This window comes from Salvelinus alpinus, chromosome 2 (genome assembly GCF_045679555.1).
Source record: "Salvelinus alpinus chromosome 2, SLU_Salpinus.1, whole genome shotgun sequence".
Taxonomy (NCBI): Eukaryota; Metazoa; Chordata; class Actinopteri; order Salmoniformes; family Salmonidae; genus Salvelinus; species Salvelinus alpinus.
This window is the reverse complement of record NC_092087.1, coordinates 125,730,454-125,756,266: the sequence shown is the minus strand read 5'-3', so window position 1 is coordinate 125,756,266 and position 25,813 is coordinate 125,730,454. Positions and strand designations below refer to the sequence as shown.

At 44.8% G+C, this 25,813-nt stretch overlaps 3 protein-coding genes across 8 annotated transcripts; 1 reads left to right on the top strand and 2 right to left on the bottom strand.

Annotated features, from left to right (window-relative positions):
• Window positions 1–1,092: 1,092 nt before the first annotated feature.
• Window positions 1,093–9,955, bottom strand: LOC139568629 (zinc finger CCCH domain-containing protein 6-like). The gene is made up of 11 exons (XM_071390578.1): window positions 9,407–9,955; window positions 9,116–9,251; window positions 8,441–8,672; window positions 7,892–8,349; window positions 7,626–7,742; window positions 7,341–7,455; window positions 6,969–7,078; window positions 6,723–6,862; window positions 4,642–6,365; window positions 4,460–4,561; window positions 1,093–4,222 (listed from the first exon to the last, which is right to left on the bottom strand). The coding sequence occupies exons 1-11, from the start codon at window positions 9,478–9,480 to the stop codon at window positions 3,189–3,191; spliced, it is 4,242 nt and encodes a 1,413-aa protein (XP_071246679.1). The 5' UTR covers window positions 9,481–9,955; the 3' UTR covers window positions 1,093–3,188.
• Window positions 9,956–10,432: 477 nt separating this feature from the next.
• Window positions 10,433–13,533, top strand: LOC139568633 (group XIIB secretory phospholipase A2-like protein). Of its 2 annotated transcripts, none has more exons than XM_071390587.1 (4): window positions 10,433–10,824; window positions 11,792–11,868; window positions 12,610–12,775; window positions 13,123–13,533. In XM_071390587.1, the coding sequence occupies exons 1-4, from the start codon at window positions 10,569–10,571 to the stop codon at window positions 13,239–13,241; spliced, it is 618 nt and encodes a 205-aa protein (XP_071246688.1). In that variant the 5' UTR covers window positions 10,433–10,568; the 3' UTR covers window positions 13,242–13,533. The 2 variants fall into 2 exon arrangements, with proteins under 2 accessions (XP_071246688.1, XP_071246687.1); XM_071390586.1 differs by having other exon boundaries at window positions 10,435–10,824; window positions 11,792–11,880.
• Window positions 13,534–13,814: 281 nt separating this feature from the next.
• Window positions 13,815–25,751, bottom strand: LOC139568630 (myb-like protein X). Of its 5 annotated transcripts, none has more exons than XR_011673634.1 (6): window positions 25,515–25,751; window positions 24,095–25,049; window positions 21,485–21,694; window positions 16,767–19,718; window positions 16,390–16,518; window positions 13,815–16,288 (listed from the first exon to the last, which is right to left on the bottom strand). XR_011673634.1 is itself a non-coding variant. In XM_071390579.1 (6 exons), the coding sequence occupies exons 2-5, from the start codon at window positions 25,007–25,009 to the stop codon at window positions 16,444–16,446; spliced, it is 4,152 nt and encodes a 1,383-aa protein (XP_071246680.1). In that variant the 5' UTR covers window positions 25,010–25,049; window positions 25,515–25,751; the 3' UTR covers window positions 13,815–16,288; window positions 16,422–16,443. The 5 variants fall into 5 exon arrangements, 4 of the variants coding, with proteins under 4 accessions (XP_071246680.1, XP_071246683.1, XP_071246682.1 ...); XM_071390579.1 differs by having other exon boundaries at window positions 16,422–16,518; XM_071390582.1 differs by having other exon boundaries at window positions 16,426–16,518.
• Window positions 25,752–25,813: the final 62 nt, after the last annotated feature.

Genomic DNA, 25,813 nt, shown 5'->3' with positions numbered 1-25,813 from the left:
TGTGCCACCTCCCGGTCGGCTGCGCACAATTGGCCTAGCGTCATCCGGGTTAGGGAGGGTTTGGCTGGCAGGGATATCCTTGTCTCATCGCGCACTAGCAACTCCTGTGGCGGGCCGGGCGCAGTGCGTGCTAACCAGGTCACTAGGTGTACGGTGTTTCCTCCGACACATTGGTGCGGCTGGCTTCCGGGTTGGATGCGTGCTGTGTTAAGAAGCAGTGCAGCTTGGTTGTGTTTCGGAGGACGCATGGCTCTCGACTTTCGCCTCTCCTGAGTATGTGCGGGAGTTGAGAAAAGATAGTACCTACTAACAATTGGGGAGAAAAATGGTGTAAAATAAATAAAATAATAAATCTGTAAGGATAAATACCGCTCTCTCTGTATGGTCCCACAGTATGATAGAGACTTTCAAAAGAAAGAGCAAGTCAGATGTGATTATAGAGAAGCACAAATCTGGGGAAGGGTACACGACCATTTTAACGTCATTGAACGTCCGTCTGAGGAGTCCGAGTGGAAAAATTAAAACCACTACACTTATCAGGCCCCCACTCTAAACTTAGTTGCCGGACAAGAAAGGCACTTCTATTGTGAGGGCAACTGTAACTGAATGAGTCAGTGGCTGCAATGGACGATGTTGATGTATAAACAATCTCCAAGGCATTCCACAAAAAAGGGTCTTTATGGGAGAGTGGCAAGGATGAAGCCCTGGCTGAAGAAAATCCTTGTCTGCAAAGAGTTTGCAAAACATCCCCTAGAAGATGCTGCCGTTGTGGCAGAATGTCTAGTGAGCGCTAAGCGGGATGTGTGGCTTTTCAGCAAAGGGACTGGCAACGTTGTCAGGATGAATGGTGCAAAATACATAGAAATGCTGGATAAAAACTTGCTCCCCTCTCCCAAAAAATTTACTGTGGAAGTTTTTCAACAGGACAATGACCCAAAGCACACTCCCAGAGCAACACTGGAGTTGTTTAAAGAAAATAGATGTCCTTGAGTGGCCCAGTCAGACTCCTGACCTTAATCTCATCAAAAATCCGTGGAAAGACCTCAAAATTGCAGTCTACAGTTCCACAACTTGAGGAATCTTGCAAGGAGGAATGGGAAAATATTGCTTTATTAGTGTGCAAAGTTAGAAAAACACTACTGGCTATAATAGCTGCCAGAGGTGGTCCAAGCAAGTATTAACCTAGGGGGATGAATACAAAAATGAACTGTCATTATTTTATTGTTTACCATTTTATTTGTGTTGGAGAATGTGACTCAAATAAAACTTCCCAATCTAATGCATCAAAATCCAAGGCTGTGAGACTTAAAATGTGAAAAAGTGATGGGAGCCAAATACTTTTTCAAGGCACTGTATTTAACAAATTCTAAAGTGTATACAGTACAGAAACTCTGGTTTAGCCTTAGAAGCCTAATTCCAGATGCATATGAGTTTTGTTAAACCGGATGTCTATGCCGCATTTTCCGTTCCTGACACGTGCTTTGCTTTTCAACTAGCTAAAAGCTAGCTACTTGGAGTCTGTGTTAAATATAACGCATGAAGTACACAGAACGCACCGCAGCCTAGCACGGCTCCCCCAACATAGCGTTGCGGACTGCTCCTTTGACAATAATGACTTCTGCCGAAACGCAAAGAGTTGGATGCATCTGGTGGACTTACGGCATAAAGTTTGGGTCTCCAATTACAATTGTGAATAACAGCAGAGCATTTTATTGTGGAAAAAGCTGCCGCAACACAATAATCATGTTGACATGATTTTCAGTTTGCTTCCATATGAGTGATTTCACATTAGTCTCCAGTGATCATAGGGAAAAAACATCTAAAACAATTGCCATGTCTCAAAGCGGATGACTCATTTACCTAGCTCTTATCAACTCATAATTACAGTGGATGGAGAACACTGTTATTTCTATTGACAAAAAAAAACATTTTCCCACTTAAAACTGGCAGGTTCGCTCGACCTTTTACACGTTTCCTCACACGTAAAGATGGTGGAATTAAGTCAAGGTCAGAATACAGCACATCTTTACATTTACATTTAAGTCATTTAGCAGACGCTCTTATCCAGAGCGACTTACAAGTTGACACACCTCCTCACCTTAAAGTCTTAGATCTCCACTCCGAACGAATAGCAAGTAAATAGCCTGCTGTTCTCATGCTTAAGTTAAAGGTCAGAATATGCATAGAGAGTAGTGCATTAAAGGGAATTAAGTTTGAGTTACGTGCGTTTAACTTGGGTCGGAATCGTCCCCGTAGAGAATAACTGCTAAATAAATGAATATAGTCTGACCTGACCACAGTACCAGGAAAATCACTCAATGTGATTACGTCTGAAAGGCTTTTTTTAAATTAAAAAATTAGTAATTATTTTCTCACACTGGGTGTTGCATAACTTTGTTTATGAAATAAGGTGTAATTCTGTTATTTATTAACTTAGGTTCCCTTTATCTAATATTAGGTTTTGGTTGAAGATCTGAAAACATTCAGTATAAAAATAAAAAAAAGCTAAAGTAGAGGAAAGGGTTGGCAAATACTTTCACAGCACTGTACCTAACTATAAGAAAAGAACTACATGCAGAGCAGACCTGGTGCAGCATTAGTTTAAATAATGACATTTTCCACAACGGGAATAAGAATCAGTTGATTGAGTAATAACCCATTGTTCACTCATCAAATAAAAGGAAATGTAGTCAGCAGGAGTGGAGTAAGAGGGCAACGGTTAGTTGTTACTAGTTTACTGGATAATTGTTACAAATAGGTTACTTTCTGCTTTAATAAAAATTAAATAAAATCTAAATCGTTTTTTTAACCTTAAAAATGTACATGATTGATGATTTATTCTGTAAAAAACATCAACATGCCTCATCTAAGAAAATCCCAAAACAATTCACACCGAGACAGACTAGGCTGACAATTCATCAGTAACATTAGCTGTTGCTAAGTAAAGATATCAATGGGAGTAACACTTTTTATCAAATGGAGTTAAGGAGGGTTTTGTGTGTGTGCGCATAATTGGTGTCCTGCATTTTACACAATCATTTTTGCAATGAATTGCTGTTCTGATCTGTTAGCAGGAAAATACACTAGAGCAAAAGCATTCATATGAAGGACAAGTTTTTGTGCAAGTCTTTAGGTGCGTAGTCCATTGACCGACAGTGCATACAATATGAGCCATAGTCCAAATGCAGTTACTGTCCGAAGGGAGATGATGTGGGGTCAAAAGTCTTAAAAAGGTCTTTCAGTGTTTTTGTGTCACCCACGTTGCCACTTTTGCACCTCATTTGTCCAGACAGTCTCTTTGGTTGTACATCAGTGTTACGCCGAGTGATCCGTACCATCGCTTGGATTGGTAGGTTGTGAACGCCGGGGGTACCCACCTGGACCTGTCTCCTATCTGAATTCCTGGAGGGAATGAGAAGCTCTGCTGCAGCCTCCTGAGAGTTGGAGTCCTGTGAGGATGTCTGTGGCCTGAGTCCTGCAGGACTGGACAGTCCAACAGCAGGACCGGACAGTCCAACAGCAGGACCGGACAGTCCAACAGCAGGACCGGACAGTCCAACAGCAGGACCGGACAGTCCAACAGCAGGACCGGACAGTCCAACAGCAGGACCTGACAGTCCAACAGCAGGACCTGACAGTCCAACAGCAGGACCTGACAGTCCAACAGCAGGACCTGACAGTCCAACAGCAGGACCTGACAGTCCAACAGCAGGACCTGACAGTCCAACAGCAGGACCTGACAGTCCAACAGCAGGACCTGACAGTCCAACAGCAGGACCTGACAGTCCAACAGCAGGACCTGACAGTCCAACAGCAGGACCTGACAGTCCAACAGCAGGACCTGACAGTCCAACAGCAGGACCTGACAGTCCAACAGCAGGACCTGATGTTCTCTCAGAAGAGCGGGAGGCCAGAGGGACAGACGGCTGGTGATGGAGTGAGAGGGGAGGAAGAGGGGCAAGGTCTTCAAAGGACCACACCAAGTCCTGGGCGAAGGTGGACCGTGGCAGGGTGATATCAGCCTGGCGATGGTGGCGAGGGTCACCGAGTGGCACGTAAGGCACTAACGGTTCTAATGGAATTACCAACAGCTCATCTCTCAGAACGCACTCCTCCGGCTCCTCTCGCTCACTCTCCAGCTCATCAACCTCCTGGCTCTGCTCTCCTGTGGAAGTAGATCCTCTGGTGATTTCATCTTCACTGGAACACAGGCCATCGCCTCCTGAAAGGGGTCACAACAGGTCTGACACACTTCCAACGGTAACGGAGACAATCCTGAATATATTTTGATACACACTAAGAGCCAAAACATTCTAATAGTTTAGCCAGAAGTAGGTGAGAAAATAAGTATAAAAAACATATATGCAAGCTTACCACAATGCATTTATGTAAAAAATAAATCATTCAAAAAAATTAAAGGACAAATGCACTACTTGTAGCATGATGCATCTGACTGTACCTGGATCTTTGCAGCTGTTACTGATTTCCTGCTCCCCCTCCTGGCGGCATGGGCTCAGGCGTAGGAAGAGGGTCCTCAGAACAGAATGGGTTGTGGACGGCTCTGGAGGCCATGAAGTGGTGATGAAATGTCAATAATATAGTTGCATTTAAAGTATTGTATTGAGTAAAGCAGGGCCTTACCGGTGAATGGTGTTGGGTCAGGCTCCTCCTGTTTAGGCTCGACTATGGGGGGATACGGCCGGGTCTGTGTTGGAGGGTCAGGGTGGGTTGTCTGGCTGATGGGGCCTGCAAAAAGGCTTCGAAAGGGTTTTCCCACTGGCTTCTGAGTCTCAAGCATAGCCTCAAGTGAATGATAAGCTGGTCTTTTACCAGTGAAATTTCTAGGGGGATGTGGTTGGGTCTGTGTTGGATGGCCGGCAGTAGAGGTCTGTGTGAGGGGGCCGGCAAAGAGGCTACGAAATGGTTTTTCCATGGACTTCTGGGTCTCACTGACAGCCTCAACTGAGGATGTCCGTCTCTTGCAGACTGGAAGAGGCTCAGGAGACCGAATGGGGTCTGGAGGACCAAATGCAGTGATGGGGGGATTTGGTCGGGTCTGTCTGGGAGGGTGGTTAGTGGGTGTCTGGCTGATGGGGCCTGCAAAGAAGCTACGGAAGGGTTTTTCCATGGGCTTTTTAGAAGCTGGTGCCTTACAACCTGGGGAGTTTAGGGACTGTGAGGGAGGGTCGGGAGTGGTCTGGCTGATGGTTCCTGCAAAACGGCTGCGGAAGGGGTTTTCCACAGGCTTATAGGGCTCAAGCACAGTCGTAACAGAATACGAAGCCGGCCTTTTACAGCCTGCAGGAGGAGCAGAGTCTGAAGGACCAAATGTAGCGCTAGAGGAATCTGCTTGGGTCTGAGTGGGAGGTTGGGGAGAGGTCTGGCTGATGGGGCCTGCAAAGAGGCTGCTGAAGTATGGTTTCAAAGGTTTAGGAGAACCAAGCACAGCTTTAGCTGAATAATAAGCCAGCCTCTTATAGCCTGAAGGAGGATTGGGGGGCATAGTGGAGTCTGGAGGATTTAATGTAGTGCTAGGACGATCTAGTTGGGTCTGTATATCAGAGTGGGGAGAGGACTGGGTGATGGGGCCTGCAACAAGGCTGCGGGAGGGATTTTCCACAGGCTGGTGGGACTTTAGAACAGCCTTAACTGAATAAGAAGCTGGTCTCTTACAGCCTGGGGTGTTGATGGGAGAATTAGCAGAGTTCTGTATGAGAGGTGTAGTAGAGGTCTGGCTGATCGGTCCTGCAAAGAGACTGCAAAAGGTTTTTTTCACCGGCTTCTGGGCCGTTGAGAAAGCCTCAACTGAATAAGAAGCCTGCCTCTTATTCAGACGAGGAAAAGACAAACTAATGGGGTCTGGAGAAACGAATGTAGTGCTGGGGGGATCTGAATGGATCTGTGTGGGGGGTGTGAAGGTCTGGTTGATGGATCCTGAAAATTGGCTGCAGAAGGGTTTTTCTACAGGCTTCTGGAATCCAAGCACAGCTTTGACTGAATAAGGAACATTTCTCTTGCCGCATGTAGAGTTTAGGGGTGGATCACGAGGGTGGATAGAGTCTGGAGGATCTAATGTAGTTGTGGGGGGATCTGGTTGGGTCTGTGAGATCTGGCTGATAGAGGCTGCCAAGAAGCTGCGGAAGGGTTTTTCCAGGGGCCTATGGGACCCAAGAACCGCCTCAACTGAATAAGAAACCGGTTCCTTAAAGCCAGGAGAGCTTGGGAGAGGATCAGGAGACCGAATGGACTCTGTAGGAGGGGCAATTTCCTTCTCCACGACCTCAGCTGACACTTCATTCTGACACACGGGGGTACTTTCCTCAGCATGTGGCTCAGAGGGGCATGAGCTGTTATAAAAGTTTGGCCTGAAATACAGACAAATGTAGCCAATCAATAAAACACTAGTGAATAACTTTAATTTACTATCAACAGTGTAAAATGTAAAGCTCAACCACATACATACATACACTACTATTATAACACACTACTGTGGTGTGGGGGTCTTACTACTCTCACACACTACTGTGGAGTGTGGGCTAGTAAGGATAGTAAAACAAGAAATTCTCCTTCGTGGGGACATTTCTCAGGACTCAGGACTATTATAAGCTTAGGGTTTAGGTTTACAATTAGGATTAAGGGTTAGGGGAAATTAATGGAAGTACATTTTCAGTCCCCACAAGGACAGTAAAAGAAACGTGTGCGCGTGCACTCGCATTCTTAACCTTAGGGGATTCAGGAATATGTCAATGACAGGCTTTGTCTCGTCAGCTGTCGCCGACTCCTTTGTGACCACTGACTCCTCCATGCTGATTGGCTTGTCCTTTTTAGCCAGTTCCTCAATGTCCTTGTCCCTCTTCAATGCCTGCATAGGAGAAATAAGCCCTAGTTAGTAGATAATGGTAACAGGGACCAACAATATGTCAGTGTGTAAGGGCAGGAGTGTCATCTCAGGGTAGACAGTTACTTACTGCCTCCAGTAGCTGTTTGGTGAGCTCAGTCAGGGGTTCATGGGAAAACCTGCACTGGTCTCCTTGGCAGCACTTCTCGTAAGTATGGAAGAACTTGCAGGGGAAACTCTGTGGGTACTTGGTCAAGGAAAGAAAGCAAAAACATCTGCATCTACCCCTACGGCAGCCATTTTGTTGTTAAGGCACTATCTGCTATGGGTCGTTAAGTTATTATTTTGTGCTCAAATTTGAAGTTTTTCACAAAATATAAAGAGGTAGTAGGACAGATACACAAAGAAACAGTATAAAAACAGAGTAGAGTCATTTCCCCCTCACCCACCCAGTGGCAACCACTACATAAAGGACATTTAGAATAAGCTGAGAAAAGGATATTGTGCATGTATATGCAGCTCTCTCCTTTCGAACAGGATCCCTGGACGTAGAATTTACACACTTCGTTGATCGAGTAGTTGACGTCCAGAGCATGTTCTAACTGGCAGTCATCACCCTGCAAAACAAAATAAGTTGTCGGGGTCTCTACAAATGGGTCAGGCCACTGACAGTATATACTGTAAAAGACATACCTGACTACCATTTGAATATATTGGGTTTAGGTTCAATTTGTCAATTGCCCATTAATATTGTTACAATTTCTAATCATAAAATATAGAAACCTGCCTTGATGCAATTTCCCCTGAGGAAATGTCGGCAGATTAACCTTCCGTCAATCTCCAAAGCATTCTGGTCTTTGAATTCCTTTGTCATGTTCTTCTTCCCCTTTCCTGTCAAAGTTTCCTGGAAGAGGTTGGAATCAGCTGTGAAAATGTACATAAGACTGAAATCACTGACTTGGGTTACTTAGCTGTAACCGAGCATCGTATAGCTACAAATGACATTTCTATGGATATTGACAAGGAAGTACGCATGATTTCATTTTGAATTACCAGTGTTAAACGTCCATCATCTGGGAACTGTCGTCCACCACTACGTGACCGGTCAGTGCCTCGCTTTGACCAATCACCTCTTTGGAGAAAACTGCCCCTCTTGTCACAGTCCCGGCCTCTATTGCTCCACTCTCCACCCCTGTTGGAACCACCTCCACCCCTGTTGGAACCACCTCCACCCCTGTTGGAACCACCTCCACCCCTGTTGGAACCACCTCCACCCCTGTTGGAACCACCTCCACCCCTGTTGGAACCACCTCCACCCCTGTTGGAGAAGTCTCTGGGCTGGTTAGTTCCGCGTCCACCCATTCCGGTAAAATCCCCACCCCTCCTGGCAGAGTTTCCCCCTCTGCCTTTGGCCTGGTTGTCAAGTCTCTGCTGCTGAGGCTCCCATTGCTGCTTCTTCTGCTCCTGTCCTTTCTTCTTGTTTACACCTTGAACATCCTTCTGATCAGGATCTGTGGAAACAGTTAAATGAAATTAAAATCCCACACACCTTTTAAAGTCAATACATTGCTAATAGTAAAGGGTTAATCCATAAAAACCCACCCTTGGCTTCTCCGGGCCTCATGTTATTCCAACCCGACTTCTCTGTAGCATGACCTGGGGATGCACCCTCCTTGCTATCACTGTAGAAGTCCAGTTCTCTACTGAAGTCAAAGCTTGGTTGCTCGAAATCACACTTCACCACGTTGTAGTCTCGGGCCACAGAGTCAAAGTCTTTATAGGATTGTGGTGGGCATTTATGAAGCTTACTTTTCTTGGCCTGGCCACACTGCTCCTGCAGAAAAATACAAAAAGGGTAACATTACAACAAAATCAAAAGGGGCAATACCAAATGGTAATGGTAACTATTTCTATACTAACTTTATAATCTACAGTAGGGCTTGCCGACACCGTTCCTGGAGAACTTCCGTCCTGTAGGTTGTCACCCCAACCCTAATATGGCGCACCTCAATCTAACAATTAGCTGGTTGATGAACTGAACCAGATCAGTTACAACTGGGATTGGAGCAAAAACCTACAGGAGAGTAGCTCTCCAGGAACAGGGTTGGAGGCCTGATCTACAGGTATGTGGTGTGCAATTCGCCTAGTAGTATAAAAACACGGCACAAATGCAAGATAGGCCTATGTTAGTTAGGCTTATGTCAATGTTTAGCAAAAAAAAACTTCTCCATTCTGAATTGGCTTATTCAGCATCTGCTTAGTACATGACAAGTTCACCTGTTGGTCCCCCTTTTTCCTCTTCCTGGGGCCACTCTGCTGACCCCTTTGCAATGGCCACTTTCTGGACTGGGCATCCCTTTCGTTCTTCTTCTCCAGTTGAACTGTTTCCAGTTGTCTTTCATCCCTTTGAAATCTGCGAAAAATGGAAGAAACAATACATCATCAGGTGGCTATGTATTCCAATTCAAAGCTGAAATACTTGACTAAGTTAGTTCGCTTGTTACATTAATTCAGCATAGTAGAAGAGAGACAGTAGAAATAATGACTATTTGTGTTATAGTAACTTACCTCTCCATCGGCTCACAAGGCGTCGTGTCAAATTCTTTGTTTGGAAGACTTGAAAAAAGGCTGGTGAATGCCATGTTGTTGACATGCAATATTGTGTCGAGTAGGCCTACTCCTCTCCTCAAAATATTAATGAGTGGTTTTCATTCATGACCACTACAAAATGTGTCTACAGTATAGTTATATACTGCAGTAGCTAGCCAGGTAACTTGCTAACGGTTTAAAAAAAAGTAGCTGGCAAACTTTCGAGGTTATAGCTAAATAATGTAGTGCTAAATGCTCACTGCAGACGTTGCATGTGCGTGTTGGCTCGTGCACCTGCACCACTCTATCTTGACGCTCGCGCACTTCACTTGCAAACGGTTCGTCTTAGATGAGCGAACAGCACAAACACATTTTGTATGTTTCCATGATAAGTACTCCCAAAATATAATTTCCAATACGAAGCCAGTGCTATCACCAAACAAACAGCTCGCCAGAGAAAGACATGACGTTTTCCTTGCTTACTTCCGAGCACGTGTGCACTACGTCACCGCCTACTTGTCAACTGCGTTCCTTCAGAAGTAGTACTGATCGAAGGGCACGTTTTACAGCACACTAGAACATGTTGAAAGATAAATTATCAGTAGTATACATGACACAATTAGGGCCAAGCTTTGCCAATGTTATCTTTGAATTTGTTTAATAAGTCATGTGTCGTAATGCTTAATTGATTATTTTATTAACCATAATTTGTAAGAAAACTGAATAGTCAACAAGTGTGAAATACAATTAGTTAGTTGACTGTTTCATGCCATAATCACCAGTCTTTTGATATAGTCAAAATTGGTGACAGAACATCAGTCTTTATAGGATCATAGTCAAAACGCTGAGACCAATATGATTACAACGAAACACATTAACATTACAAACAGATAAATATAGCACACCTTGGGCACCTTTAAAACATAAATACAATCTAGATAGGAGGTGACCTTCGTTCCTCCACAGTGGAGGCTGTCCCGGTGTCTAGCTCAAAGTCCAGGTCTGGGTGCCGGTTGACGTGACAGAGTGAGTTGTCTCGTTCCCTCTCTCTCTGTGTTTGTGCTTCTCTCATTCCTCCAGCTGAACTCTGTGGATCGTCAACGCTGTGTCCCTAGCTGTCCCTCCGCTTCTCTGAACCACAATGACACACTGGGCCTCCCTTGCTCTCCTTCTGGTTTTGAGCCTCTCCATCCAGGGGACCCTCTCCCAGGACGCTGAGGAACCTGCACCAGTGGACCCAAGCCAGGCCCCTGTCGACCCCTCCCAGGCAGAGGATGAGGACGAGTGGGGACTGAACTCCGTTAGGGGAGGCTTTGAAGCCGTCAATGGATACTTTGACTCCATGCTGGAGCTTATGGGCGGACGCGATGGAGTGTGCCAGTACCGCTGTCGATATGGTAAGAACATGATCAACTCCTCTGGCTAGCCTATCATACATGTATCATATGCGTGGCATGCCAACGATAGTCAGAGGAGTTAGCTAAACAAGCCCATCTAGACCTAGACCAGGCTAGTGATTAGTTAGCCGAGATATTCTGTTTTGTACAGACCGCTTCCATGTGATCCTAAATTCAAATTGTGTACCGATTATCCGGGCAGGTTCCCCTAATCCATTATAGATTAGCGAGATGGTACCCACTGGAGATAAACATGGACATTAAGATTTTCTAAAGTCTTAACACATCCTCATGTTAAAGCCATTTAAACTCTTAAATGCAAGAACACCGTATAACTGATTAGGGAGAGCTTATACTAGGAATTCCTTTGACATTACTAATAACCTTTATCACCTCACATCTGATAATGCACATTAGTCAGTGGACTATGAGCAAGAGAGATAGCTGGCAGAGGTGTCATGAGGTAAAGTGTGAAATACTCAGCGATTCACAGCTAGGCTGTAGTCTTCACCTTTGATATCACATGTCCATGGATTTTACCTGTATTGACCATGGACTCTGTTTTGGTTACCATCATTGATGAACTGATAATCTTCTCCAACAACGTCTGTTGTCTGACATATAAATTACGGACATCCAACCTCCTACTGGGCACACACTGGTTGAATCAACATTGTTTCCACATCATTTCAATGAAATTACGTTGAACCAGTGTGGATTAGACTTTGAATTGACATCTGTGCCCAGCGAGCTCCTTTTGCTGGGTTGGTCAATCAAGTGTGGATGGCAAACAAGGTTGGGTTCAGTTCCATTTCAAGTCAATTCAGTCAATTTATCAAGTAAACTGTAATTCCAGTTCCTACTTTCTTCATTGGATTTAAAAATAAAATAAAAGTGGAATTAAAATATTCCTCATGGCATTTCTTGAGTTGAAGGGAACTGATGTCTAACATTCTTTCTACCTCAGGTAAAGCTGCTCTTCCTCGCCCTGACTACCAGATGCCAGAGCCCAACGGATGCAGTGCCTACTTCCTAGGCCTTCCGGTACCCAATAGTGTATGCATATGTAGATGATTGGATACACACGCACACCCACAGATTAATGCTCGGTGAAACATTTCCACAATCAAGTATTTTTCGACTTGTACATTGGTCATACAACTCCAATAATATACAGATTGAAGAGTACGCATACACTGAGTGTACAAAACATTAGGAACACATGCTCCTTCAATGACAGACTGACCAGGTGAATCCAGGTGAAAGCTATGATCCCTTATTGATGTCACTTGTTAAATCCACTTCAATAGGTGTAGATGAAGGGGAGGAGACAGGTTAAAGTAGGATTTTTAAGCCTTGAGACAAGTGAGATATGGATTGTTTATGTGTGCCATTCAGAGGATGAATGGGCAAGACAAAATATTTAAGTGCCTTTGAAACGGGTATGGTAGTAGGTGCCTGGCGCACCGTTTTGAGTGTGTCAAGAACTGCAATGCTGCTGGGTTTGTAAATGGTCAACCGTTTCCTGTGTGTATCAAGAATTGTCCACCACCCAAAGGACATCCAGCCAACTTGAGCATTGGAGTCATCATGGGCCAGCATCCCTGTGGAACGCTTTCGACACCTTGTAGAGTCCATGCCCAACAAATGGAGGCTGTTCTGAGGGCAAAAGTTGGTGCAACTCAATATTAGGAAGGTGTTCCTAATGTTTTGTACACTCAGTGTATAACACCGTTATAGCACACCGCACACACACACTCACCACCCATGTCCTGTTCCACCAAGGTTGATCTGGGTATCCCTGCCATGACTAAGTGCTGCAACCAGCTGGACATGTGTTACGACACCTGCGGCTCCAACAAGTACCGCTGCGACTCCAAGTTCCGCTGGTGTCTCCACAGCATCTGCTCTGACCTCAAGAAGAGCCTGGGCTTCATGTCAAAGGCTGAAGGTCAGTCAACCTGATGCAGTGTACATGGAAAGTTCCACGGTCTGAAAAGTGTATAAGCCATCAAGCCATTGATTCCTCCGTTCCTCAACTCCGTCAAAGTCCATTGCAGGAGGCTCCAACGTCCCTCCCCTCAAACATTCTCCAATGAACTTTGAGGGGGCGCAAGGAATTAAGTAAAAATCTAAGGTTTGACAGCTTGTACACTTTTCATACAGAGCCACAGATTACACCTACAGCCCTATACCTGAACTTCATTGCCCTTTCATCAGGCTTATTGATATTTTGCTCAAGATGTTTAAATAGGCCAGTAATTAACTCTCATCCCCATGTCCCTCTTTACCTTCTAGCCTGTGAGACGGTAGCAGACACCCTGTTCAACACAGTCTGGACTCTGGGCTGCAGGCCCTACATGAACAGCCAGAGGGAAGCCTGCCTCTGTGAAGGAGAGGAGAGGGATGAGCTTTAAATTAGGATTACAGACATACACACACACTCACGTATGCATGCATGCACGCGCACACACACACACACACATACAGCTCTCCTATTCACCAAGTAATATGGGATGATACGTCACTCCAGATGACTGCTGGAGATTCGACTTGATTAGGGTTTTTTCAAAAGACTCCTATTTTGGCTATTTGTGTAATTTATTTGGTGTTTTACTTGGTTTTGTTTAACAGAACAAGTGCTGTATATTTGCAACAACTGTTGGGTTTCTTTTTTAAATCTACAAAAAAAGATGTACTACAATACAATCTCGTATTTGTCTTCTTGAGTTGTGGAAAATATGAGAATGCCATGTGCTTCAGACGGCATCTCTTCCTGAAAACAGGGGAACACAGAATGCACACAAATCTAAAGTTCAAATATACACTAACTATACAAATATACTGTACATGAATTTACAAAGATGAATGCCAGACATTATCTTCTATTAAATTCAAATGTGTTTTATATCTCGCCATAACTTAATTCATGATACATTTTTTAATTGACCCCATTAGGTAGAAATGATACATTACTCCACACTTAGTCCTAAGATACAAAGAAAGCAGTTTATTCAATTAAATATATACAAAGTGAAACAGGACAGGATCTATAGAAATAGAAGCTTGGGATTGAAAATAGTTAGACTTCTGGCTTTTATAACTAAAACAACCTCCTGGTACTGCCCATGCCATAATGACATAAAAGCAATCTGAACATACAGTACATTGAAAAAAAACTTCAATATGAATCCTCAGAGGATATGTCCAGAGGACAAACCTATGGTGGTATTATTATACTGAACAAAGATATAATAGCAACATGCAACAATTTCTAAGTTTTTACTGAGTTAGCGTTCATATAAGGAAATTAGTAAATTTCCTAATTTATGGATTTCACATGACTGGGCAGAGAGGTGTAGCCATGGTTGGGCCTTGGAGGGCATAGGCCCACCCACTTGGCAGCCAGGGCCACCCACCACCAGGCTCAGCCAATCAGAATATTCTTTCCCCACAAAAGGGCTTTACTACAGACAGAAATGCTCCACAGCACCCCCCACGTGGTCTGCGGTTGTGAGGCCGGTTGTACGTACTGACAATTTCTCTAAAATGACGGAGGTAGCTTATGGTAGATAAATGAACATTCAATTATCCGGCAAGAGCTCTGGTGGACATTCCTGCAGTCAGCATGCCAACTGCATGCTCCCTCAAAACTTGAGACATCTGTGGCATTGTATTGTGTGACAAAACTGTACATTTTAAAGTGGCCTTTTATTGTCCCATGCACAAGGTTCACCTGTGTAATGATCATGCTGTTTAATCAGCTCCTTTATGACACAACTGTCAGGTGGATGGATTATCTTGGCAAAGGAGAAAAGCTCACTAACAAGGATGTAGACAAATGTGTGCATATGGAACATTTCCTGGATTTATTTTTCTTCAGCACTTCACATGTTGCGTTTATATTTTTGTTCAGTGTACAAATCTAGAAATATTCTGGTGGTAGAATGCAATGACATTCCAGGTGGTAGAATGCAATCAGTGGTGGAAAAACTACCCAATCGTCATACTTGAGCAAAAGTAAAGATACCTTATTAGAAAATGACTCAAGTAAAAGTCACCCAGTAAAATACTACTTAAGTAAAAAGTATTTGGTTTTAAATATACCTAAGTATCAAAAGTAAATGTAATTGCTAAAATATACTTAAGTATCAAAAGCAAAAATAATTTCAAATTCCTTATATTAAGCAAACCAGACGGCACAATGAGTTTTCTTAATTTATGGATAGCCAGGGACACACTCCAATACTCAGGCCGCCAGATCAGAGGAGGTAGAGATGACCAGGAATGTTCTCTTGATATTGGACCATTTTCCATGAATTGGACCATTTTCCTGTCCTGCTAGGTATTCAAAATGTAATGAGTACTTTTTGGTGTCAGGGAAATTGTATTGAGTAAAAAGTACATTATTTTCTTTACGAATGTAGCGAAGTAAAAGTAAAAGTTGTCAAAAATAAAAAAATAGTAAAGGAAAGTACAGACACTCCCAAAAACAACTCACTTATCGGCCAGTTTATTTGGTACACCACTCCATTTACGAAAATGGACCACTCTTACAGACAGTGAGTCACGTGGCCGTGACTTGCTATATAAAGCAGGGAGACAGGGATTGAGGCATTCAGTTACTGTTCCATTGAACGTTAGTATGGACAAAACAACTGACCTAAGCGACTTTAAGCATGTTATGATCGTCGGTGCCAGACACTCCTGTATCAGAAACGGCCACCTTCCTGGGCTTTTCAGGCACAACAGTGTCTAGAGTTTACCGAGAATGGTGCGACAAACAAAGAAACATCCATTCTGCGGCAGTCCTGTTGGCGAAAACAACTCGTTGATGAGAGGTCAAAAGAGAACGGCAAGAATCGTGCAAGCTAACAGGCGGGCCACAAACAGACAAATAGTGGCGCAGTACAGCAGCGGTGTGCCGAACAGCATCTCAGAACGCACAACTTGTCGATCCGTGTCACGGATGGGCTATTGCAGCAGACGACCACACCAGGTTCCACTCTTACCAGCTAAAAACAAGAAGCAGCAGCTCCAGTGGGCATGTGATCATCAGCACTGGACAATCGAGGAGTGGAAAAAACATTGCCTGGAGCATGACAGCAAGTTCAGTTTACTTGAGTGGCCTGCGCAGTCCTCAGACCTCAACCCAGTACAGCCTCTTTGGGATGAGATGGAATGGGCTGTTGGCAGCATGAATGTATTGCCGTCCAATCTGCAGCAACTGCGTGATGCCATCGCGTCAGCGTGAACCAGCATCCCTGTGGAACGTTTCAGACAACGTGTAGAATGCCCCGAACAATTCAGGCTGTTCTGGAGGAAAAGGAGGATCCGGCCCGGTATGTACCTAATAAACTGGCCAGTGAGTGTATATTAGATAAACAGAATGTTAGCCAACGGATGTCCACAGGGTCTGGATGGGTCAGCAGCAGGTTCGAAGGGGAGGTGAGCTCATGACGCACTGTGAAGATCAGCAGAAAAGAAGAAGACTTGAGATGAATGATGTCATTGCGTAAGTGTCACAAATAAAAGATTCTCTGGGTATTATTAGTGACATCTTACTTTTTAAGGTGTGATATGAACACATGTTTTACCTACAGCAGCCGCCCTTTCAGGTTATGTTGGGGCTTCTGTTGGGGCTTCTTTTAAATGCGTTGATTTCTGCTTCATCTTCAGGTTGAACTCGCCAAGCTGGGAAAAAACAACAGAATTATTGTCTTTAAAAAGGCTTTGTCATATTGATATATTAAATCATCACTATTTAATTAGTAGAAAATCAAGAGGGACATATATCAAGGTTTTGCTGTTTCTGCCACTCTCTGGGGATGACATCTATTAACATTTAGAATAGACACAGACATGCATTCTTCATAACCAATAGAGGACAGTACTTTGATTCATTAGAGCAAATGTAGTCTCAAACTCTAAATGTCACAAACCTTTTTCTTTAATTTGGCCTTCATCTCTTCGTCTGTCCTTTTCTGCTCGGTCTCCCAGTCAGGCTTTTTCTCAGCCTCTGGTTCAGAGAGGGCAAATAGGTCCGTTGCGGCCACATTCTCCACAGAGTCTGCAAACAGTCTCTGCCATTCTGTCAATGATTTGTCCTCCGCTTCTGGCTCCGTCTTGGGCTCTGGTTCAGAGGGGACCTCAAGGCCTTTTGCAACCGCTTCTGCAAAACGCACTTTCCACCTTGTCATATAGGCTCTGTTTCTCATGGATAAACCTTGGTTGAATATACTTTCTTTTTCTTCCAATATTTTCCCTTTTCTCCATTTTCTATTTGGGAATCCTGTTCTATAGGGTGCCCCAGAATCCTTTGTAGCCACAGGAGGGACCACATAATGCAGTTTCTCCCCTTCTATGACTGCATCTATTTCTGGCACTTTCTTTGTACCTGGCTCAGAGGGGGGCACCTTGGCAGCCACCAGAGGAGTTTCTTTAAGCTGTCTCAATTCCTGTATATTTTTGCGATTACTCAAATTAATCCTATAGCGTTGCCTCTTTAGTTGCATTTTTATACTCAACCGGTTTAGTCTAGCAGGGTTTGAGTCTTGGTTCATGCTGGGATGGACAAGTATGGGCCACACAGTCTCTATGTCCTGTTCAGGGATGCTCAGGGATGCGTCTGGGTACTGCACTTGTACATCCGTGTTTGTGAACTGGGGGTTTCCAGTGGCCTGTGTGTATGGCTGGAAAAACGTTTCTGAAGTGCCATTATAGTAATAAGGTGGGCAGTTGGGGTACAGTGGATAGGGGGGACACTGTACCAGGGGGCATGGGGGCACTGTACCAGGGGCACTGGTACAGTGGGGCAGGGGCACTGTACCAGGGGGCATGGTACCAGGGAACATAGTACCAGGGGGAAAGCCACACCCTGGAGGGAAGGTGCTGGCGTAGCGGCTGCCGTGGTATGCCATGTACTGCACTGAGTCGTTTGCCATCAAAGATGCATGAGGGTGTGTAGGATCATTGGAGTATGGGTAAAGCCCCAGGAAGCTTTCCTTGTCCCCATCCCAGTCTTTGTCTCGCTCCCACCATCTCTCTCTGTCCTTGTATCTCTCAGATCTGCCCCAGTCTCTCTCTCTGTCCTGGTCTCTGGTGCTAGAGCGTCTGTCTCTGTCTCTCTCAGATCTGCCCCCGTCTCTCTCTCTGTCCTGGTCTCTGGTGCTAGAGCGTCTGTCTCTGTTTCTCTCAGATCTGCCCCAGTCTCTCTCTCTGTCCTGGTCTCTGTTTCTCTCAGATCTGCCCTTGTATCTCTCTCTGTTTCTCTCAGATCTGCCGCCGTCTCTCTCTCTGTCCTGGTCTCTGGTGATAGAGCGTCTGTCTCTGTCTCTCTCAGATCTGCCCCCGTCTCTCTCTCTGTCCTGGTCTCTGGTGCTAGAGCGTCTGTCTCTGTTTCTCTCAGATCTGCCCTTGTATCTCTCTCTGTCCTGGTCTCTGGTGCTAGAGCGTCTGTCTCTGTTTCTCTCAGATCTGCCCTTGTATCTCTCTCTGTCCTGGTCTCTGGTGCTAGAGCGTCTGTCTCTGTTTCTCTCAGATCGGCACCCGTCTCTCTCTGTGTCCTGGTCTCTGGTGCTAGAGCGTTTGTATTCTGCGGTCCACCGATGGCAAGGGGGGCTGGAGTTGGAGCTATCTGATAACAAGGAAATACTGTGACATTTACTTGAGCATGCTTTCTCCTCTTTATCTTTCCCTTTCTCGCTCTCCTCTTTCTCCTTCTCGCTCTCCTCTTCCTCCTCCTGTTTATCTTTCTCACTCTCCTCTTTGTCCTTCTTGCTCTCCTCTTTGCCCTTCTTGCTCTCCTCTTTGCCCTTCTTGCTCTCCTCTTTGCCCTTCTTGCTCTCCTCTTTGTCCTTCTTGCTCTCCTCTTTGTCCTTCTTGCTCTCCTCTTTGTCCTTCTTGCTCTCCTCTTTGTCCTTCTTGTTCTCCTCTTTGTCCTTCTTGCTCTCCTCTTTGTCCTTCTTGCTCTCCTCTTTCTCAACCCCCCACACGCTTTCTTTCTTGCCCACCTTCTTCTCCAGGTCTCTCTTCTTCCCATACAGCCTCTCCTGGATCCTGTCGTTCAGTCGGCCCAACTCCTCCACCCCCAGATCCGGCCCAATAGTCTGCAGCAGGCTCTGGATTTGTCCGTATTTCTGCTCATCCTCAGGCCTCTCTTTCCTCTTCTCCTCAACAGGTGGAGACTTGGACTTAAGCCTCCCTTTCCTACTCTCCCCAACAGGTGGAGACTTGGACTTAAGCCTCCCTTTCCTCTTCTCCTCAACAGGTGGAGACTTGGACTTAAGCCTCCCTTTCCTCCTCTCCCCAACAGGTGGAGACTTGGACTTAAGCCTCCCTTTCCTCTTCTCCTCAACAGATGGAGACTTGGACGTAAGCCTCTCTTTCCTCCTCTCCTCAACAGGTGGAGACTTGGACTTATACCTTCCTTTCCTCTTCTCCTCCACCTGTGTAGACTTGGGCTTTTTGTTTTTTGGGCTATCCATAGCCTGGATGAAGCCCAAGCTAAGGCTATGTTGCCCAATCTCTCCTCCTCCACTTTGTAAGAGACTGCGGTGCTGTGGCAGAACGCTACCTGCTGGGACCACTTCACGCAACAGATCCCCAAACGGATTGGGCTGAACCCCGAGTAGTGTGGGCTGACCCCCGAGTATATTGAAACAACCTAGCGGGAACTCATCAAACCGGGAGCGCCTTTTGCGAGAGGGCACCTTCCTCTCACTCTTAGAGTTGGTCTCGGGCTGGCCATCAAGTGGAGGCGGCTGACCTTGTGGTAGCTCCTCTCCCATAGAGGGTAAATCCTTGAAATTGTTGACAATCTTTGAGAGCCTGTCGATGTCCACCCCTTTGTTGAGGACATCGAGGAAGTACTGGAAGCCCTTGGCTGCTTTGTCCTGAACAATGGGATAAGGGACCACACATGAGGAAACATCAACAAATAACCATCAACTGCAACAGCTATATACAGTGGGGAGAACAAGTATTTGATACACTGCCGATTTTGCAGGTTTTCCTACTTACAAAGCATGTAGAGGTCTGTAATTTTTATCATAGGTACACTTCAACTATGAGAGACGGAATCTAAAACAAAAATCCAGAAAATCACATTGTATGATTTTTAAGTAATTAATTTGCATTTTATTGCATGACATAAGTATTTGATACATCAGAAAAGCAGAACTTAATATTTGGTACAGAAACCTTTGTTTGCAATTACAGAGATCATACGTTTCCTGTAGTTCTTGACTAGGTTTGCACACACTGCAGCAGGGATTTTGGCCCACTCCTCCCTACAGATCTTCTCCAGATCCTTCAGGTTTCGGGGCTGTCGCTGGGCAATACGGACTTTCGGCTCCCTCCAAAGATTTTCTATTGGGTTCAGGTCTGGAGACTGGCTAGGCCACTCCAGGACCTTGAGATGCTTCTTACGGAGCCACTCCTTAGTTGCCATGGCTGTGTGCTTCGTGTCGTTGTCATGCTGGAAGACCCAGCCACGACCCATCTTCAATGCTCTTACTGAGGGAAGGAGGTTGTTGGCCAAGATCTCGCGATACATGGCCCCATCCATCCTCCCCTCAATACGGTGCAGTCGTCCTGTCCCCTTTGCAGAAAAGCATCCCCAAAGAATGATGTTTCCACCTCCATGCTTCACGGTTGGGATGGTGTTCTTGGGGTTGTACTCATACTTCTTCTTCCTCCAAACACGGCGAGTGGAGTTAGACCAAAAAGCTCTATTTTTGTCTCATCAGACCACATGACCTTCTCCCATTCCTCCTCTGGATCATCCAGATGGTCATTGGCAAACTTCAGACAGGCCTGGACATGCACTGGCTTAAGCAGGGGGACCTTGCGTGCGCTGCAGGATTTTAATCCATGACGGCGTAGTGTGTTACTAATGGTTTTCTTTGAGACTGTGGTCCCAGCTCTCTTCAGGTCATTGACCAGGTCCTGCCGTGTAGTTCTGGGCTGATCCCTCACCTTCCTCATGATCATTGATGCCCCACGAGGTGAAATCTTGCATGGAGCCCCAGACCGAGGGTGATTGACCGTCATCTTGAACTTCTTCCATTTTCTAATAATTGCGCCAACAGTTGTTTCCTTCTCACCAAGCTGCTTGCCTATTGTCCTGTAGCCCATCCCAGCCTTGTGCAGGTCTACAATTTTATCCCTGATGTCCTTACACAGCTCTCTGGTCTTGGCCATTGTGGAGAGGTTGGAATCTGTTTGATTGAGTGTGTGGACAGGTGTCTTTTATACAGGTAACGAGTTCAAACAGGTGCAGTTAATACAGGTAATGAGTGGAGAACAGGAGGGCTTCTTAAAGAAAAACTAACAGGTCTGTGAGAGCCGGAATTCTTACTGGTTGGTAGGTGATCAAATACTTATGTCATGCAATAAAATGCAAATTAATTATTTAAAAATCATACAATGTGATTTTCTGGATTTTTGTTTTAGATTCCGTCTCTCACAGTTGAAGTGTACCTATGATAAAAATTACAGACCTCTACATGCTTTGTAAGTAGGAAAACCTGCAAAATCGGCAGTGTGTCAAATACTTGTTCTCCCCACTGTACATTTTAAACATGTATGCTGGTTCACTTCCTTACGAGTGAGGGGACTCAAAACACAATTCATCCCAGATATGCTACATAGTACATACCTCCTTCACCGTGGGATTACGTCGCTGCTCCAATAAAGCCTCCACTTTGAGTTTCAGAGGATGCTCCTCCTCATGGATGTCCAGGGTAAGGCTGCCCTTCACTATGCTGTCTTTGTGCAGGATGGACTCGTTCATCCGTTCCACAAAGCTTTTGACCACTTTGGGCGGATGGAGAACAAGCTTGGGAGGGACCTGCTGGTTGGCAGCCTCCTGGAATAAATTGAGGAAAATATTGAATGTACCAGTACCACCAGTATCAGAGAATTAAACAAACTATTCTGACCAACAAAAAGAAAAAACATTTGACTTTGAAACCATTCAATTTTGAGATGGGGGTGAAATCCAAAGTTGTGCTATATATTCATTGGCTATGTCATAGATCGTTTGTAAATTATAACTATTGATACATTACTAGCTCAAATACTTAATCTGCAAAAGTGACAAGTTAGTTAGTGGGTTATGCTGATTTCAGAACCATAAATCATTGTCCCCCAAAATCTGCCAGGGGGGTGGTAGATGCCTAGTCTCCCTTACGGCCAGATCAGGTGCCTACATAGTACACACACCATAGACATACAGTGCCTTCGGGAAGTATTCAGACCCCTTGACTTTCTCCAAATGTTGTTACGTTACAGCCTTATTCCAAAATTGACCCCCCAAAAATATCATCCTCAGCAATCTACACACACAATACCCCATAAAAAATATTAAATACATTATTTACATAAGTATTCAGACCCTTTGCTATGAGACTCAAAACTGAGCTCAGGTGCATCCTATTTCCATTGATCATCCTTGAGGTGTTTCTACAACTTGATTGGAGTCCAGCTGTGGTAAATTCAATTGATTGGACATGATTTGGAAAGGCACACAACTGTCTATATAAGGTCCCACAGCAGACAGTGCATGTCAGAGCAAAAACCAAGCCATGAGGTTGAAGGAATTGTCTGTAGAGCTACGAGACAGATCTGGGGAAGGGTAACAAAACATTTTTGCAGCACTGAAGGTCCCCAGGAATACAGTGCCGTCCATCATTCTTAAATAGAAGAAGTTTGCAACCATCAAGACTTTTCCTAGAGTTGACCGCGAGGCCAGACTGAGCAATCGTGGGAGAAGGGCCTTGGTCAGGGAGGTGACCACGATGGTCACTCTGACAGAGCTCTAGAGTCTCTGTGGAGATGGGAGAAACTTCCACTAATCAGGCTTTTATGGCAGAGTGGCCAGACGGAAGCCACTCCTCAGTAAAAGGTACATGACAGTCCGCTTGGAGTTTGCCAAAAGGCACCTAAAGAAACAAGATTCTCTGGTTTGATGAAACCAAGATTGAACTCTTTGGCTTGAATGCCAAGCGTCACGTCTGGAGGAAACCTGGCACCATTCCTATGGTGAAGCATGGCGGTGGCAGCATCATGCTGTGGGGATGTTTTTCAGCAGCAGGGACTGGGACACTAGTCAGGATCGAGGGAAAGATGACTGACGCAAAGTACAGAGAGAGTCTTGATGAAAACCTGCTCCAGAGCGCTCAGAACCTCAGACTGAGACCAAGGTTCACTTTCCAACAGAACAACGATCCTAAGCACACAGTCAAGACAACGCAGGAGTGGCTTCGGGACAAGTCTTTGAATGTCCTTGTGTGGCCCAGTCAGCGCCCGGACTTGAACATCTCTGGAGAGACCTGAAAATAGCTGTGCAGCAACGCTCCCCATCCAACCTGACAGAGCTTGAGAGGATCTGCAGAGAAGAATGGGATAAACTCCCCAAATACAGGTGTGCCAAGCTTGTAGAGTCATACCCAAGAAGACTTGAGGCTGTAGTCGCAGTCAAAGGTGCTTCAACAAAGTACTGAGTAAAAGGTTTGAATACTTATGTAAATGTAATTTCAGTTTTTTTTATGATAAATTAGCAAAAATGCCTAAACACGTTTTTGCTTTGTCCTTATGGGGTATTGTGTGTAGATTGATGAGGAGAAATTTGATTTAATCATTTTTAGAATCAGACTAATGTAACAAAATGTGGAAAAAGTCAAGGGATCTGAATACTTTTCCCGAAGGCACTGTATATAATTTACACACACACAGCTCCAGCTCAGAGAGGCCCAGCTTATGAGCTAAATCAGTAGCATGTTTGAATTCAGAATGGAAAATGTATGCGTTTCTGCAACAAATGTAAGTGTATCAAACCAAATCTATTAATTCTCTAATCAAACTAAAACGTATCGTTCCCGTATCAGAGCACATGCATCTAGATACATGTCGAATCGTCTTGAAAGGGAAAAATCCACATCCCTTTTGTATTTATGTATATGTGGTGAAGTTGTGCTGTTGAATTTGCGATGTAAGACAAATTTCCTGAAAAGGACATACAAAGAATTAAGAAATAATTTGAAGATGTATGATGCTGATCAAGCCTACGTTGTCCCTGAATACTGATCTACGGTCTGTTTAGTATTTTTACCTCTAAATGGTTAATGGGGACAGGTTTATGGGTAACTGATTCTAGATCTTCACTTGGGGGTTATTCTACTGCCTCTCCTTAGTCTATGTCATGGAACAGTGCATCAAACATCAGGAAATACATCTATTCATAAATACAGATGTAACAAGCACATACCTTTGAGCGACATTCATTGGTCCATGCCCGCTTTCTCAAAATGCTATTCACCCTCTCTTTAAGAGTATCATCCTTATTGGAAACATTTTTTGTTAACATTTCAAGGTCCTTGTCCTTCGTCTTCTGTTTACGGATGGCCTTTGATTCAGGTCCAACCAAGTCCATAGCAAGAACAGCTTTTTTGCAGGCAATCTGTTCCTCTATGATCTCCAGCTCCATCCTCTTACGAAGGAGCTCCAGGTCCTCCCCACTGAGCTCCAGAGGATCTCCATCAACGTCCCCATCTGTGTCTGGGGAGAAGGGAGCACCGCTACCCCTCAATGAATCTTCGCTCCAGTCTCTGGACGATGGGTCCATGGTGAAGCTCATATCAGAGGAAGAAACATACTCCTCCCAACCTTCTCTAGTCCTCCTCATGCTGGAGTATTCACTGTAGGGCTCTCTGGCCATAGCCTGGCCGTTGTCTCTCGTCTCAAGGCCATCGTCCCATTGCCCTGAGCTCGGTTCTCTGTACTCCCTCCGCTGACTGCATGTCTCTGGTTCGTCATACTCCCTCCGCCGACTGTACCTCTCTGGTTCTTCATACTCCCTCCTCTGACTGCATGTCTCTGGTTCTCTGTACTCCCTCCGCTGACTGCATGTCTCTGGTTCTTCATACTCCCTCCTCTGACTGCATGTCTCTGGTTCTCTGTACTCCCTCCGCTGACTGCATGTCTCTGGTTCTTCATACTCCCTCCTCTGACTGCATGTCTCTGGTTCTCTGTACTCCCTCCGCTGACTGCATGTCTCTGGTTCTTCATACTCCCTCCGCTGACTGCATGTTTCTGGTGCGCCATACTCCCTCTGGTGACTGCATGTCTCTGGTTCTCCATACTCCCTCTGTTGACTGTGCCTCTCTGGATCCATGGGGTACATTCTGCCAAGGTGCCTGAGCTAGGCTGATACTCCAGGTTCACTGCAGAGAATAAAATGGTGAACTGTGTGTCTGGGTGACAACTATAACACTAATGTTAAGCATGTGATGAATATAAACATGTTTGTCATTGATTATGCTATATTGGATGTTCTTTGCCCAGATATGCATGTTCAAGGCAAGACATAAGGACTCAAAGTAATTAACAGGCTTCTAACAAACAAGTTCCAATATATAGGTAGTTAAATTTGACTTATATGCTAACCTGCTTGTAAGATATTGTTTTGAATGTCAGCTGAACTGTGTTAGTTCGTCATCTAATTTTCAGAGCAGGCCCGCATATAGCGTGCTAGCTAAATATTGTAAAATGTAAGCATGCCAGGTAGAAGAATATCGACAAATATATAAAATAGCCAAATCTAGTCACGTTGCCACTTAAAAGGTGCAAGCATTGATTGTAATAATTGTTAACCTCCAGTCTGCCCCTTTTTACTGCGCTAATGCTACCTTCGCGCAGGCCTGCGCAGGGCCTTTGTTCGCCGTCTCGTTCTGGATCTTGAGGGTTCCGATAACTTGCACGTACACAATCACACAATCAGAGTCTGAAAAATCGAAGTGCCTTGACTTGGAAATACTATTGTATATTGTTCAATTGTTAGAACGGCAACTGATCAAACAATAAACTACTTCGAGTTAAATTATTTCAGCTTCATAGGATAAAAAATTCAATACTGCCACCAATAGGGCAGAATGCGAAAGTGCATGGGATTTTCTAATACAAAACCAATGGAAGTTGTCTCTGAAAA